This window comes from Oreochromis niloticus, linkage group LG16 (genome assembly GCF_001858045.2).
Source record: "Oreochromis niloticus isolate F11D_XX linkage group LG16, O_niloticus_UMD_NMBU, whole genome shotgun sequence".
Lineage (NCBI taxonomy): Eukaryota > Metazoa > Chordata > Actinopteri > Cichliformes > Cichlidae > Oreochromis > Oreochromis niloticus.
Genome location: NC_031987.2, coordinates 7,954,876 through 7,970,464, shown reverse-complemented (window position 1 = coordinate 7,970,464; position 15,589 = coordinate 7,954,876). Strand labels below are relative to the sequence as shown.

General features: G+C 37.2%; 1 protein-coding gene across 3 annotated transcripts in view; it reads left to right on the top strand.

The window, feature by feature from the left end:
* dpp10 (dipeptidyl peptidase like 10) overlaps positions 1 to 15,589 on the top strand; it is a 253,536-nt gene that overhangs the window by 172,421 nt on the left and 65,526 nt on the right. For all 3 annotated transcript variants that reach the window (XM_025903742.1, XM_005456470.4, XM_025903743.1), the window contains 2 exons: positions 6,820 to 6,914; positions 11,354 to 11,428. In XM_025903742.1, coding sequence (XP_025759527.1) covers positions 6,820 to 6,914; positions 11,354 to 11,428 — 170 coding nt within the window. The remainder of the gene's footprint in view (positions 1 to 6,819; positions 6,915 to 11,353; positions 11,429 to 15,589) is intronic.

Sequence of the window (15,589 nt, the reverse complement as noted above, 5' to 3'; positions counted from 1 at the left end):
TTGCTGCAGTAGTTTTTCATGTCATCGATCTGTTTCCTCCAGTTAGGCTAATTTAAGCAATTTTAGTAATCTGTGATCCATAATATAGCTGTAAGATTTTAAGGCTGTTATCCCCCCCATTATATATAACAAATTTTTTGCAAGAATTTGTGCTATGTTAAAGTGAGTTCCAAAAATATAAAAGCAAACAAAATAATATCCCACACATAAGGATTTGGAAGCACGTCAGAACAGAAGTTGTGACATGTAGCATCTGAGTGGGTAATTTAACTGAAGCAGATTCCTGGCAATGACAAATGATTCCTGGGTAAAAATGGTTAGCTTTCCTTGTATCCTTTCACATTCAGAAGACAATGAGATGGATTTGATATGGACTGGGTAATGTGTTAGGAATGAGAGTATGAAAGTCAGCGGTTCCGTCATCCTCCAGGATGAGGCCGGGCATTGTTGTACACCAGGAGGAATCCAGGCCCCACTGCACCAGCAATAGGGTCTGACAGTGGGTCCAAGAATTTCTTCTTGATATCTAATGGGATAGCCTAATGGATATGCCGCCCAGACCATCCCTGACCCAAAACTAAAACAGTCATACTGAATGATGTTACAGGCAGCATAACATTCTTCAGGCTTTTCCAGACCTTTTTAATATGTCACATGTGCTCAGCGTGAGCCTCCTGTGATCTGTGAGAACCTGCCAGTTCTGGTATTCTATGGCAAATACCAATCAGTTAACATGGTGATGGGCGGAGAGCAAAGGGCACAGGGCCCACAGTGAGCCCTCAAGTCACCCTCAACCCTCAAGTTTGTTTCTGATTCTTTTGGTCAGAGACTTAAACAACAGTGGCCTGCTGGAGATCATTTTGTAGAGCTCTGGCAGTGGCCATCTTGCAGCAGATAGTATGCTGGTCCTGCTGATGGGTTAAGGGCTTCCTATGGCCTTGTCTGGCTCTCCTAGAGTAATTGCCTGTCTGTTGAAATCTCCTTCATTCTCTTGAGACTGTGATGGGAGACACAATAAACCTTCTGGCAATGGGACTTTTTGATGTGCCCTCCTGGAGTAGTGGGACTTCCTGTGCAACCTCTGTAGGGTCCTTGTATTGCCTCATGCTATCAGTAGTGACCCTATCCAAATGCCAAAGTTGTTAAAATGGTCAGAAAATGTGTCAGCGGCCTCCACTTGTAAAACCTGTTGTGGGGGTTGTGTCATTGTTGGCCCTTTAGCACACCTGTTGTTAATTTCATTAACACCAAAGCATCTGAAGCTGATTAACAACCCCATCTGCTACTTAACTGAGCAGATCAATATCCCAGAAGTTTAATTGACATGACACTATGATTAAAAAAAGTTCATTTATTTATTTATTTTAACAGAGCTGTGATCCATTCCCATTGCTTGTTGAAGTTGCAGTCAAATAGTAAATTCTATTTAGGAAGATTCCTGAATGACTGAAGTGATTCATAATAAGAGCTGGTCTAATTCTCTAAATATGAAGGAACTGCTTCAGTGTTACTTTATTACTTCCTGGACATCTTTTATGAAAAGAAACATTTCAAACATTGCATCAACTAAGTTCATGCAAACTATGACCAACATAACTAATTAGATAAATTAGTGTTGTTTTACCAACTCACATAATAACATATAATTTTTGAACCTTCAGTAATTTTTAAACTTTAAAAGGTTCCTCGCTGTAGTTGAATAAGTTTGTTTTGAAGTTGTTTCCCATGTGAAGCACTTTGTAACACCAGTTGAAAAACATGCTCTATAAATAAATATAATTAAAGATGATCAAAGTGAAAGCTTTATTTTGTATTGGACCTTATTTTGGGTATTGCTGCATTGCCAGTTTTTAGGAAAATAATTCATTTTTATTCAGAGACGAGTTAAAGTGGATGAGTTCTTCAGTAGGAAGGGTTGACACGGGTGAGCAGCTTTTCTTTATATAGTCATTTAATTTAATTGCACCTTGGTAACGAAATTATATTTTTCTCTGGGCTGTCAACCTTTATACAACCTGCATAAAACAATAAGAATACATGTGGCAAAGTGCTTAAGATGCTTTTTGGGTACTACATTTCAAGACAGTGTCGTTTTATTGTGGGAGCAATGTCTGCCATGGCATTAAAGAGTTTATAGATATAATTACTGTTACTGATTCTTTGGCCACTTCTAGTCTGTCTTCATAATTCTTATGAATTATCCTTCACATCTTTCCTCAGCCTCAGCCTGATGTTTTCAAACAAGGGTAAGAAAAGTTGTGTAGTCAAAGACAAAAGGACTGTTCAACCGATCTTGCTTTTGACAGTAAGAAACTGGGTTTGGAACTTAATATATTTCTAAGAGACACGCGTACTGAACACAAAGCACTTCTTTGGAAACCCGATCAGTTATTTTCAAAGCAGGCTCACATAGACCAAAAGTGTGAACACAATTATATAGAAGATCAATTTTTGAGAAACAGAAAAGAACCTTCATCCCACACACAGAATTTATATCATCCTGGTCACAGAGGATGAGCAACACCTCAAAGCTTTGAACTCTTGATCAAGCTCCTCATCTCTGAGGGAAACTCCCAATAAGCTCTTTTCCACAGTTTACATCTGCGATGTGGGGGAGTCAAAATACATGATCATTATCACTGATGTTACAAAAATATTTAAGTAATTTCAATCAACTTGTTGTTTGACTTGAAAAATATTTTACATCCAAACCAAAGCCAAGAGTAACGCAGACCAATCCCAAAGTATTTTGTGTTTCTGCTTTTGTTTGCTTAGACTTTATCAGAAAGGTGAAAAGCAGTCAGTACACCACTGACTAAAACACAACGTGGAATGTTTGGGATTAACCAGTAAAGACAGCTGCTACATGTGAAGTACAGCTGTTTCAATCCCAATGGTAATGAATAACCTCTGAGACCCAGACGTGACCCTTACCCTGATCCACGCATTGTTTGCTCTCACATAATTACACTGCCAGTCAGCCGAGCAAGCAGACACAGGGAACCAAAGAAAGTAGTTTTGTGCCTAAAGCTAACCAAAATGTAATCACATGAAGAAAAAAAATCAATAATAATTTATATTTTTGAAAGGAACCAAGAACATATTTTACACTTTAATATTACGAATCTGGTTGAGAGATCCATATAGTATGACCGATTCTAACCATTTATTTTAGTGAGATATAAATGTAAAGGCAAATCAGGGTGATTAAAAAGAAAGAAATAGGTATAACATAAAACAACAGAGAAAATCTGTCATGTGCCCCATCATTACCAGGAAACTTAAGAAATAAGGAATGATAAGACAAATACTGTAATACATGTACATTCTGTGTGAGTCTAACAATGTAACACAACATCACAGGTTTTAAGAACAAAAATATACTAAACTATAAACAACAGGGTAAAGAATCAGTGGTGGCACTCGGGACCTACAAATTGGAGCCAGAGTTTTGGCACAGTGTTCACAGCTGTTGTAACTTTGCTGTTGTCACTGACATGAACATAAACTAAGCACAGTAGATTTTCTGTAAATAATATACCCTGTATGTTTAGAGTCAGTTTTACATGGAAATTAAAGAGTGAACAGTGTCACTGTTTTTTCAGTGTTATGGCAAAATCGGTTTACTCAGCAGTGTATAGAAATGCAGCTCAGGCTTCATTTTTGCACCAGCTTCTAGGAAAATGCCAATCTGTATAAAGAGGAGAATATTAGTAATGAAGATTAAACCCACTATGTATCTACTTTACCTGTAGCAAGGCAGACTGACTGCATCCCAGCTGTGTGTGCCGATTGGTCGATTACGCCGTCTACAATCAGATGTATTCCGTTTTAAAGGTTTTAGGGTTACAAGTGTGACTTGGTGAGATTGCTGTTGTGACATTTATCAACAAATGAAAAGGTGGAATATTCAGAGATTGCACAAATGTGTTAAACTGCTGTCAGATTACTGGAAAGGACTGTGTGTCTGAAAAGGGCCAAAAACTTGTTATGAAAACCTGAGTGGAGAATTGTGTTTGTTCAGGCAGCATAGTGAAGTTTTAGCTCACATTAGCTCATTCAACCACAGGCTCATTCATCATCATTCATCAGGCACAGCTTCCATCCAATAAGGTCCAGTCATTTTTATACAATTCATTCCACGCACTTTTATTTGTATAGCCCAACCAATGTCAAATATTGCGGTTGAAGGGGTTTGACAGTTATAAAAACATCATCACCTGACATTTCTCGCCGTTTCTTCAAATTTGCAGCTAAAGCACCGTTCACCTCTGTGACTCTTTTCTTGCATACTTAACTTTTAAGATTCTCAACCTTTATTTGTGTATCTGATTGCTCTGAAGATGTTACTTCCCTGGCAGGAATCTTGCCCCTGTTCTTTCTCAGAGCACTGGCTCACATAGCTGAATATTTTGAATAGTTTTTGAGTACCCTGAAGATCCTGATTCAAGAGGTGCTGTTGCTGTTGAGATGAATGTGTAATGTTTGTATTTTGATCTGAAAAATAATGTTGTACAGTAAACTATCACAAACTCATCTCCAGTTCATGCCATGCAGTATGCGCTCATCTTCTGATAAAAATCTACTGAACAAGTTTTACATTAAAACAAGATAATATAAAAGTGAGTTTGGGTATTATGGCTATCAATTGTGAAATATTCTTCGGTCATGCTTATCTTTTCGTGCTGCTTCTACCATAGATTTATATACTGAACCTTCAGCTGAAGTCAGATGCACTTTAGTCATGGTTATATGTGACTGTGATGAAATGATACAATTATATTACTAACTTAATAGCAGGTTAACATCACATGAGAAAAGCCATTACTATTACTTTATTTATAATCCTCAGATTTTCTTTAAAACGTATTTAATCAAATTTATCAACAACATGTTTTCAGTTTTTGCAAGTATTTTTTTACATTTTTTTGTTCATTGTTTGTTTGCATAATGCACCCAGTGATAACTTTACATGATATACTAAGGTAATCATTTAATCAAAACAAACTTAATAGTAATAGTGATTTTTTTTATAGATAAATATCAATAGCAAATATGAACTTGAGTACTTCATAAACTTGAGTATTAAAAACAACAGACAAAAATATATAACAGAATTTTATTTAAAAAAATCCATAAACTTTCTTATACTGCAAGATCTCAGAACGGTGAATCAAGCAAAATTAATATTTACCTTCTCATAACATGTCTTCCAATCTGTTCTTTGGATGATCTTCTCCTAAATGCAAATGCAGCAAGAAGAGAGACATACCAAACGACACACAGACTGCAGCTCCAGCCTGCTGCGACTCTTTGATAGATACATACATGCGTTTGGGGCAAAATGCTGCAAATCGCACTTCGACAAAGCTTCTGTAACTTAGACAAAGTTCTGTCCTCCCTCCTGGGCACTGTTTCCTTTGTTGTTCAGAACAGTTAAAAAACATTTTCCCAGTAGCTTCGGCTTGATCTGCTGTGGCTCGTTTTGCACCTCACTGGCTCGCAGCTCTAGCCTGAAAATGATGCCATATGAAACGGGATATATATAAAACAGATTTTAGTCAGAAGCCAAAGTTTGGGACAAATTGTTTTCACCTGACAATGGCACATAATGAAAAGCCAAAAAAGGATTAATTATCTGGGAACAATAGATGTTTGTTCCAAGTGTCCATTAAATGTTCAGATATTTCACTTTGGATTGATAGCTATCCAGTAGAGCTAGCCAAAGAAAAAGGAAAATAAATAAAAAATCTGTGGGTGAATTCCCAGAGAAGATAAAAATTTTAAGGTTAACTTTGTTGCTGTTTCTAAGAGCTAACTATACCGGTCCACAGTAGAAGGTTTTTTTTTCTTCTTTCAATACCCTTTGTCACATCTCTACCACCCGCTGTTTTTATGGCATTGCTCGCCTCACTGTTTGTTACACCAGAGATTCATTTGTCCTTTTGTTCGACTCGTCAAACCCACATTTTGTCACTGCTTCACCCCCACTATCTGGGGCCTTTATTTGCAGCTAGAATAGTACAGGAGCTGCATTCATACAAGTATATTTGAAAGCCGGATGCATAATGCGAACAGGTGAAACAAAAAGAAAAGTATACTTAATTGCTGGTGCATTTTCTCCCTCTGCCTGTTAATTTGGAAGCTGCTGTACGTGATGATGGAAATCTGCTCTTTACATGGATAATTTCACTATTAATAACATGAATGAAGGAAAATTTTGTTTATCCCTATCAGATTTCTTTTTCTTTCACTACACTGAGCATTAGGATTGTTAGTATAATGTGCATTCACTCTGCTTGTATGAATACTATAAATGTGGATGCATACGTTCCTTGACATTTATGGTGGGCTGTGTTTCTCAGTGTTTAGCTTTAATACAAACCAAACAATGCAGTCACGTCCATCCAATTCTGCTCTGTACAAAAAGATGTTTTCCTGGCAGCGTCACACAATGCTGCTCCCATCAATACACAGCATGCCGCACTACCTGCGAGATGAAAAATCTGGGCTTTTCCCTTTGTGTTTGTCTGGCAGTTAAATCTCACTTTTCATGCTCGCAGTTAATCACATTACATCACTGTCGCTCAAATTCGGCCCCTTTTGGCTGTCTGCGGTGTTTTTACTGTTATTTAATTTGAGGGAACAGTGAAGTTGAAAAGATGTTGTTTTTAATGGCATCTTGACAACTCTAAACAAATCCACAATGGCTGCTTTGCTTTGTTCTTTCGCTTTAAAGTTTTTCTCTACATTTTTATGACAGCTTTCAGAATTCATGCAGGTGTTTTTTCTCTTTGTTCTCCCTTTTTGTTCGCACAGACTCTGAAGTCATCTACAGGAACAGTGACGGCCATGTCATCAAGTTCAACATCCTCACAAACGAAACCGAGATCGTCCTGACAAACAGCACATTTGTAAGTAACTATTAGTCTTGTTTACTGGTTGGTGACTGCCATTCAAAAGTTTGGGCACACTCTATTCTGGCCTGTCTATAGAAAATTAAAACCCAAAACTGTCTCAAATACTAATTCACTAGCTGGGCCCACGTCCTCATTTAAGGTTCGGTAGCGTTTTTAGTAGATAAAGGTGAATGGCTTAATCAAGAAATGAGCTGCGGTTTGGGGAAGGCCTTGATGGGGACTGGGCCTGGCAGATCCCCATGTACTAATGAGAAGTGAAGAAGTGAAAGAATTGAAAAAAAGGGAGGGAGGGTGGGGCACGAAAACAAGAACGAACAGCTTGTAGAACTGGGGGGGGGGGTCATAGATAGATAAGACCCGGAATGGGTGTGTTTGGAGGCGGGGTCCGGCTCCTGAAATCCAGATAATTTATCTCCAATTGATAAAAATACTTAAAGATACATATTTTGCATTTTGCATTTGTGACCTTAAAAAAAAATTCAAACTAAATGTAAATAAAATCATCAAATTTGACTTTACTGCATGACCAAAATATCTATGTATTCTGCTAAATAAAGATCATGTAGAGAGTCAGTGTAACGTTTATTTTACTAGGCAGAAGAATGCTTTTTCATTTAAAATGGTAACTTTGCAAAAAGAAAACTATGTAAGCTAATTGAGGTAGAAACTGAGGTTGAAACATAAGGTAGTTCAAAAGGAGTTATACAGATATGATCTTAATGAGATATAAAGAAAAGTAAAATAATGAATTTCAGTGAATGTGTCTGTTTAGAAAGTTATTACTTCATTCTTATTTGGATTTTACAATTAACCTTTCAAAACTGGAGGTATTGGCTTTGTTGTGTGGAAGCAAAGTTACGCAGTCACAAAAACATGATGATATGATATGTACTTTATGTAGCATATATATTAAATTAGAAATACTATTTAGTGCTATTACTGGAGTTTATATCAGTAAGGAAGCTGAATAAATAATAACTGATAACTTATAGTGAAGGGGTGTGATTAAATAAGTGTGCACTTCTTCCCACTCTTCTTTGGCACGTTCCTGAATCAAATACACATCTGAAAACATTTCTAACAGCCCCTGGTAAAATTTTGTCTCTGGTGAAAGTTTAAATCCTCTTTGGATTGGTCTTAAATGTTTTTCATCAAGTGAATTTCCAGTTCAGTTGATTTTTTTCCTACCCTCTACACATTTAGGTTGCACAGGGGTGTTGCTTGTTTTAGACTGTGCTCTGTAGTTTGACTTTCTGGCATTTTGGGGTTAGAAGTAAAAAGAATGAAGAATGAAGGTCCACAGATCTCTGCATGTAGAGATGACATCTCTACATGAGAGATTTTGACTTTGGAGTCCAGAGTTTGTTTTCCGGGGACAGTGACTTTGTTATTAGAAGCTTCTCGCCATGAAGAAGGAGCTGTGATGTGTGTGTCGGGGTGGGTGTGGGGGGTTGCTGGAAGCATCTTTGAAGATTCAAGTCAACACTTATCTAGCATGACCACGACAGCGTCATTCAGATACACACATCACATTTTGTTGGTATTGTCCCGAATTCTTTGATGTTGGGCTGAGAACAAACAACCAATACTCAGAGCAGGTCCAGTCAATCAACAATCATTTATTAAGCACGTGCATGTGGAGATGTACACAATACCACCTTCCGTGTCAATCTCAACGAGGAAGCACTTGGACACACAGTTTTATATATCAGGGTTCACGCCCCTTCTTGCCTAGGCAGATGAAATAACATGCATCAGTTACAATTCGTTACAGCTAGATACAATTCCTTTTTTGGGTGATCTTCTACAGGTACTTAGAAATCTATCTTAACTGCCTCTCGCCCCACTGTTTCCTGTTGTTCTCTTTTAGCAACATAAAAATAGACGATGTCCTCTGCAACTCTGCACAAAGCTTCCTGTTCTGCACAGTTTTCAGTCTTGTTAAACAATCTAATGACCTATGACACAGTTTATAACTGAAAAAATGGCCTTTAATATACTGGCCTGTTATTAAATCCAGAAAACAAAATACACAGCAAATAAGCGCTAGAAAATGTAGTCTTCCTACATCTTGCTCTGATTGTCATTGGGCAGGCACGTACGCCGTTACAAGCAAAACATTTCTGGTAATACCCAATGATCTAACACATTTTATTAGTAGCTGGATTAATATAGCCTTTGCTGAAATACTGCTTCATGATATATTTTCCACAGTACTTAAAGTGATCTTCATTTGTTGAGCCAAAACATACCCAGTGTTGTGAAGGTTACTTTTAAATGTATTCCACTACAGATGACTAGGGATGGGTATCGTTTAGGTTTTATCCGATACCAGTACCAAACCGGTACTTTTGAAACGGTGCTGGTGCTTAAACGGTGCTCGAACCGGTGCTTAAAGAATGGAGAACACACACTTTGTCCAAAAACCTCTCATGTTTAGCTGTTTTTTTGTAAAACGATAACAATGTTAGCCTTTTCTGCAGCTATAGAGCATATATGGTATCACTCTTGCATGGAAGCAGTGCTTAATCAATGGAAAAAACACCAACTTTGTCCAAAAACCTCTCATGTTTAGCTGTTTTCCACTTTTTCTTTGGTCATTTTAGCCTTTTTGGCCAGGGTGAAGAGAATATCTGCCATCAAACAAGAAGACAGCCGCATGTAACTACAACGGTGTTTGCTAGTTCACCTTACGTGCATTAATGTAATAATGTGGTTAGCCTACTCAACATAAATTACACACGAACAACATTAAGCTACTCGCCCAGAGAAGAACGGCTGCTGCTGCCATCATCATCCGTCATCATTTCTGCTACACTGGCAGGGCTAGGGGCCAGGACTCTCCTCTTCGGGTTTTTGGGGGGATGTTGCTAACTCCAGGTCCGATAACAGGCACCACACCCGCAGTAGATGTGCACGGTGTGAGGTCTCGCAGCAAGCTATGAAATATGGTGCATTTCTCAGCTTTTAAAAAAACGCTATGCGTCGCTAGGTGTTTCATCAGATTCGAGGTGTTACCTCCTTTGCACAGTATCAGCTTAAAGCACTTGTTGCAGGCTGCTGAGTTTGCATCTTTTGCTGTGAAGTACAGCCAGACTTTTGACCGCTTCGCCTTGGGCATTTTTATTCTGTAGCTCTGCTCTAAAAGAACGTATGTACCTGGGCCCGCCTACTATCCTCGGAAAGGTAAAATGATTGGCTAGAATCCAAAGTGTATGACGTCTCAGGAAAAAAAGCACAGAAATAAAGCACCAAAATAAAGCACCGAAATGTGCGCTGCTTTTCTGTCTGGTTACTACCGTTTATGTCTGAACCGGTGCCATTACCGGTACCCATCCCTACAGATGACAGAGTGCATGGCCCAAAATGTAGTTTGTAACATATTCTGAATACTTTGGATTACTTGATATATTGTCATGCTTTTTACAACTACATGAATATACTATTGCTGTGTGATTTATTGCTATTACTGAAGGCTACTTGCCACCGAGCTAACATTGTTAGCTGGTGTTAGCTGAGGTTAGTTCATAGACCGCGGACTGTTATACTTGATGGATGGCATTAACAACCTGCTAGCTGCAAATAATCATGTGCAGTTCTGAAAGCAATACCAACTAGATTTTTTTAATCTTAATATAAAATGAGTAACAGTAGGGTGCACTTTTTGCAGCGATCTCATAAAGAAAACTATTTCTGTATGAGTAAAATGTTTTCTTTCTGTCTGCTTTCGGATTATTTGCAGCTAGCAGGTTGTAATGCAGCCTTCATTCATAGTAATAAATCACACAGCAATAGTATATCATATATACTGAAGTGGCACATAACCCAGGTAGCTACCAACAAGGTAGCTGGAGTAGGCTAACGTTAGTTTTTAAATAAAGAACTTACTTCCCAATGCTTCCTTATGTCGGAGGTGGAGTCTTTTGACGCTGAGAGCAGCTTGGTTGATGGCAAACAGAGTTTGCATTGCACAGTCAGATGTGAAGTGGTGTAACAGGACATTTACATTGGAGGCTCTTATTGCGTGTTTTGTTTGGGAATTCATGGAATTACCAAAATTAGAAACAGGAAAAGACCACCGTGTAATCCATTTATTTCAACAAAATCACTGTATTCTAATTGTCACCTATTTAAGCGGTAACTGTAACGGAATACAGTTACTTATATTTTGTATGTTAAAGACGTAACACCGGTACATGTATTCCGTTACTCCCCAACACTGAACATACCTGCAGACTAATGATAGCTGACAGATGATTGCATCAGATCACCTGATCTTCACATTCAACGGACCTAATGTAAAGTCAAACACTGAAACATCGAGTTTCATTGGTTGAGTAGGTGTACTCAAACATTTCATTGGTACTGTACTTTAGAGTTGATCTTTTTTGTTGTATTGTAAAATATTTCTCCTTCTCTATTATTTTCATCAGATTAACTTCAACGTGGCGAAGTATGCAGTCTCCCCTGACCTGAAATATGTGCTCTTCGCATATGATGTGAAACCGGTAAGTTTGTTAGATCTGTACAATCATCATTTTTTTGCAAGAAGAAAATACTCTTATTTTTTTTATTATTTTCTTATTTTTTTCATCTCTGTCATACTGAGACTGTTATATCTGCATATGTTGTGTATAGAATATGCAATGGAATGTAGAGAGTGGCTCCCGTCTCAGATGGATGGAATGTAAATATATAAGTTTGGGCCGTTGGTTTCATATCATTTTTTTTATGTTGACTTAAACTGTGCCTGTAGGACTCTGCGCTTATTGAGTTTTTGCTTTGTAAACAGACAGCGACTCTTTCAGTGCACAACATGCTCAGCATGGAACAATCTGGTCACTGCTGCTGGGAAAAAGGAGTCAAATAATTTACTTGAAGTCACAGCGAAACTGAAATAAATGCATTTTCGTATTCTCTTATTGTGTTTCTGACTGGACTGAGTAGACTTCATGGGCAGGTTATAATTATCCCAGCAAGCCAACCATGTGCTTCAGATATAGTTGGAATTTTGGTGCATGGTTTAGTGAGTGTAAAGCAGGCTGTGATCGATTTAAAAAGGAAATGACTTTCTTGGCTTCAGTGTTGAGACAACTTTTGAGCAGATCACTCAAAATGGGTTTTTTTTTATCTTATTGGGGAAAAAAAGTAAGAGACCTGGCAAGATTTTATTGTTATTATTTATCCCTGGTCAGGCCCACATCTTGTATTTTCATCTATTTCTTCATTTTAGGCCCCATGTGACCCATAACATAGTCACAAGTTAACCACATAAACCATGGTGGGCCCTGATCTGGCTCATGAAAGCCTGTGTGGGGCCAATTATAGGTCATAAATTCATGTGGCTCCCCCACACACACAAGACCACTCTTTAAATTACCTATTAAGAATGTTATAAACTACATTTTCACTTGCATTTCATGGGAAATAAATTTTATAATATATCTTTTTGTTGCCTTGTGACCGGCAATATGTCCAGATGTCTAGGGCGTACCTCCTCCCCAGTACTTTCTTAGAAATATAATTGAGAATGTAGTTTAATTGTATAGGAACTTATTTTGGGGAGCTAGATTATACACACACATATAAATACAATGTTACTGCAATCCACAAACAATATGGATTATGCAGACACTTATGCCTGTGCATTCAAGACAAGTCAGACCTATTTTAACCCTTTCACGCATAGTGGTCACTACAGTGGACAGCTGTTCAAAGGCTATTTTCTTGTATTATGTTATTATAGATGTATGACGTGTTTCATTGTAATTATTGTTATTTAACCCTGTCCTCCATGAATTATGACAACCACAATCAGGATTTGTTTCTTAAGTATTTTTATTCATCTTTTCACGCCTAAAGATGTATAAAAATACTTAAAAAAAAAAGAAATCCTGCTTGAGGTTGTCATAATTCATGCAGGACAGGGTGAAACAGAGAAAGAAAAATAGGGTTTTGTTGTAAAGAAAATTCTGAATCTAAACATATTTCATCAGTAAAGTATCAGAAAAGAATTTAACCTAACTAGATGGACAGGTTCCTACAATTCTAGATGCTTGTCGTTCAAGACTAAAGCCAAAAGATTATCAAGAGAAACTTCATGTGAAATCTTCCAGAACATGGAGGAGGATTTGTGCAAAGTTACAGAAGGTCTAAAATGCACAGTGATAGAAATATAATGATATTTAAAGAGCAGCAACCAGCGATTTATTGCCTCAGGAAACTCTGACAGAAAAAAATGGTGAATATGAGGCTTTCGGTAGCGTGGGAAGAAGAAGTGACAAAAGTGAAATTAGAAAGCAAGAAAGAGCAGAAATGTATGTTTGGTGAAATAAAATCAGAATGAGTAAAGAAAGCTAATCATCTGAACTTTGTTATTGCTATAGCTGCTTCATTGGGTAGAACAAATTTTTAATGCCTTTTAGTTAAATCACAGTGTGTGATATTATATTTGCTTACTTATTTGGAGTGCTAAAATGTAATGCAAGGTACAATTTCTAAATTTAAGTATAGTACAACATTGTAAATTAAATTTACTTTCAACTACTGCAATTTGCACATGTATTTAGAAGATCTTTACTTTTGGGGGGGAAGAGAGGGGGGTGGAGGACATGTTTATGTCACTGTATTTATAGGTTTTGTGCCATTATGTTATACTTTTACAGCACATAAACTACAATGTGCAAAGATAATCTGAAGGAAAACTAATGTAAATCAACAGTGAACTGTTTAATTTAACCCAAGAAGAAAGGGAAGTAATTTAAAAGGAAGTTCAATCGGAACTTCCATTTGGTGTGGTTGTTGTGCTCTAAATCAACAAACATTTCTTGGCTTGATTATGCGCTGAGAAAAGGAAAAACATGTACTGTTGTATTTTCAGTTGTAATTTAAATTATACATTGTTTGAAAGCAAGCAACCAGTCATTTTTAGATACAATAATCACTGCATCAGTAGCTGTTTACCTTGTCATAAGAGTGACTACATGGTATTTTCTTACCTTGTGATTTTAAGAGCACATGCTTAAATTACGTGCTATACCCTGTTTCCACCCTCACACACATTAAATAATTATTTACTGCCCATGCTGACCCCAACCCTAACTCTACCAGAATGTGGAGAGAATATATATGAAAAGAAAAGAAATAATCATTTTGCTATTCATGAAAAAAATAAATTTTCAAAGATGAATTTTTTACTGGTCTTCAAATCATTTAGTAGGGTTAGAGTTGTCACAGATGATAACTTTGAGCTCACAGGGTTAAAGGGATTTATGCATTTATTACATTGCACAGTGACAGTGATATGTTCCACAGCAAATATAGAAATGTGTGATCTGAGTTTGATCTGAATTGCCTGTGAAAAGTCAGTTTACACAAGAGTAGATTAAAACCTGTTTAAAAAACAGGGGACATATACTTCAAGTTTTCAATGTTATGAGAAGACATTTTTAACCATTTTGAGGGAGGTTAAAAATCAAGCAGACTAACTTACAATTTTTCTTGTCATTCAAATGCTTTATTTTAAATGATTGCAACCAAAAAGAAAAGGAAATAAAAGAACATCACCAGGTGTTTAAAGACAAACCCATGCTGAAATACACAGTTGAATAAACATCTAAGCTTCAGTCCTCATGGGCTTAATAAATTTTGACGAGGGCCAGGGTCAGGGGGTGATTAAAATTCCTTTGTGGCTCGTGCTCAGACTGGCAGATCACGTTTATTCACTAATAGAGCAGCGGGGCAAGCTTGAACCATAATTACCGGCTTTCCATCTGAAAAGAGTAGATGCAAAATGAGATATGCAAATTGGACCCTCCACTCTGGAAGGGATCAACTGTGAGGATTAGTGACAAGGCGATTAATCAGAGCTGATTTGCATATTTTGAATGAAGGGTTAGACTTACAATTTGGAACAATACAGTACACCGAGTGGCCGGAAGCCCAGCTTATATTTAGCACAAGGTTATACTGACACAAGAATCTAATAGAAATCGCACCGTTGGTCCATTTATAATCTTTAAAAAAAGAAGCATATAAAATTGCTATTAATTTAAAATGACTTCCTGTGTGCCTTGTTAAATCCCATGGCAGCAGTCGCTGACAAACAGTAGACTTTTTTAAAACTAATAGGCAGTAGCAGCGGTATTGTGTAAAAACACCAGCCTTTATATTCACTGCCCTGCACCTCTAGCACGCTTTGAAATTAAACTATGCAACTAAACCAAACAGCAAGGGAACATCTTACAGCCACAGCTTTGAGTATACCAATAATAAAACATGTTAATACAGTCCTTCCCTTTAGGATGCAATCTTCAGAGGCTGTAAATCAGAATCTTTCCTACACAAACTGACTTTATTTCCTTTGATACTCAACGTGACTGCCTCAAGTTTTAAAGAGCTAAAGAGACTTGATCTGGTGACCCATAAATAATGGAAAATGTTGTGCTGTGCATTTTGCCTTTTGAAGTACTGATGAATAATTAATAACATAAGCAGGATGCATGCAACCAACTTCCTTATAACAGAACACGCAGCTAAGCATCAAACTCAAGAAAACAAGAATTCTGTGGAAAAAAATCACTTCAAATTACAGTGGAAAGGAATAAAAAACATTGCTTTTTAATGAAACTAGTTATTTTTTACAAATAAATAATTAGATGAATAGTTTT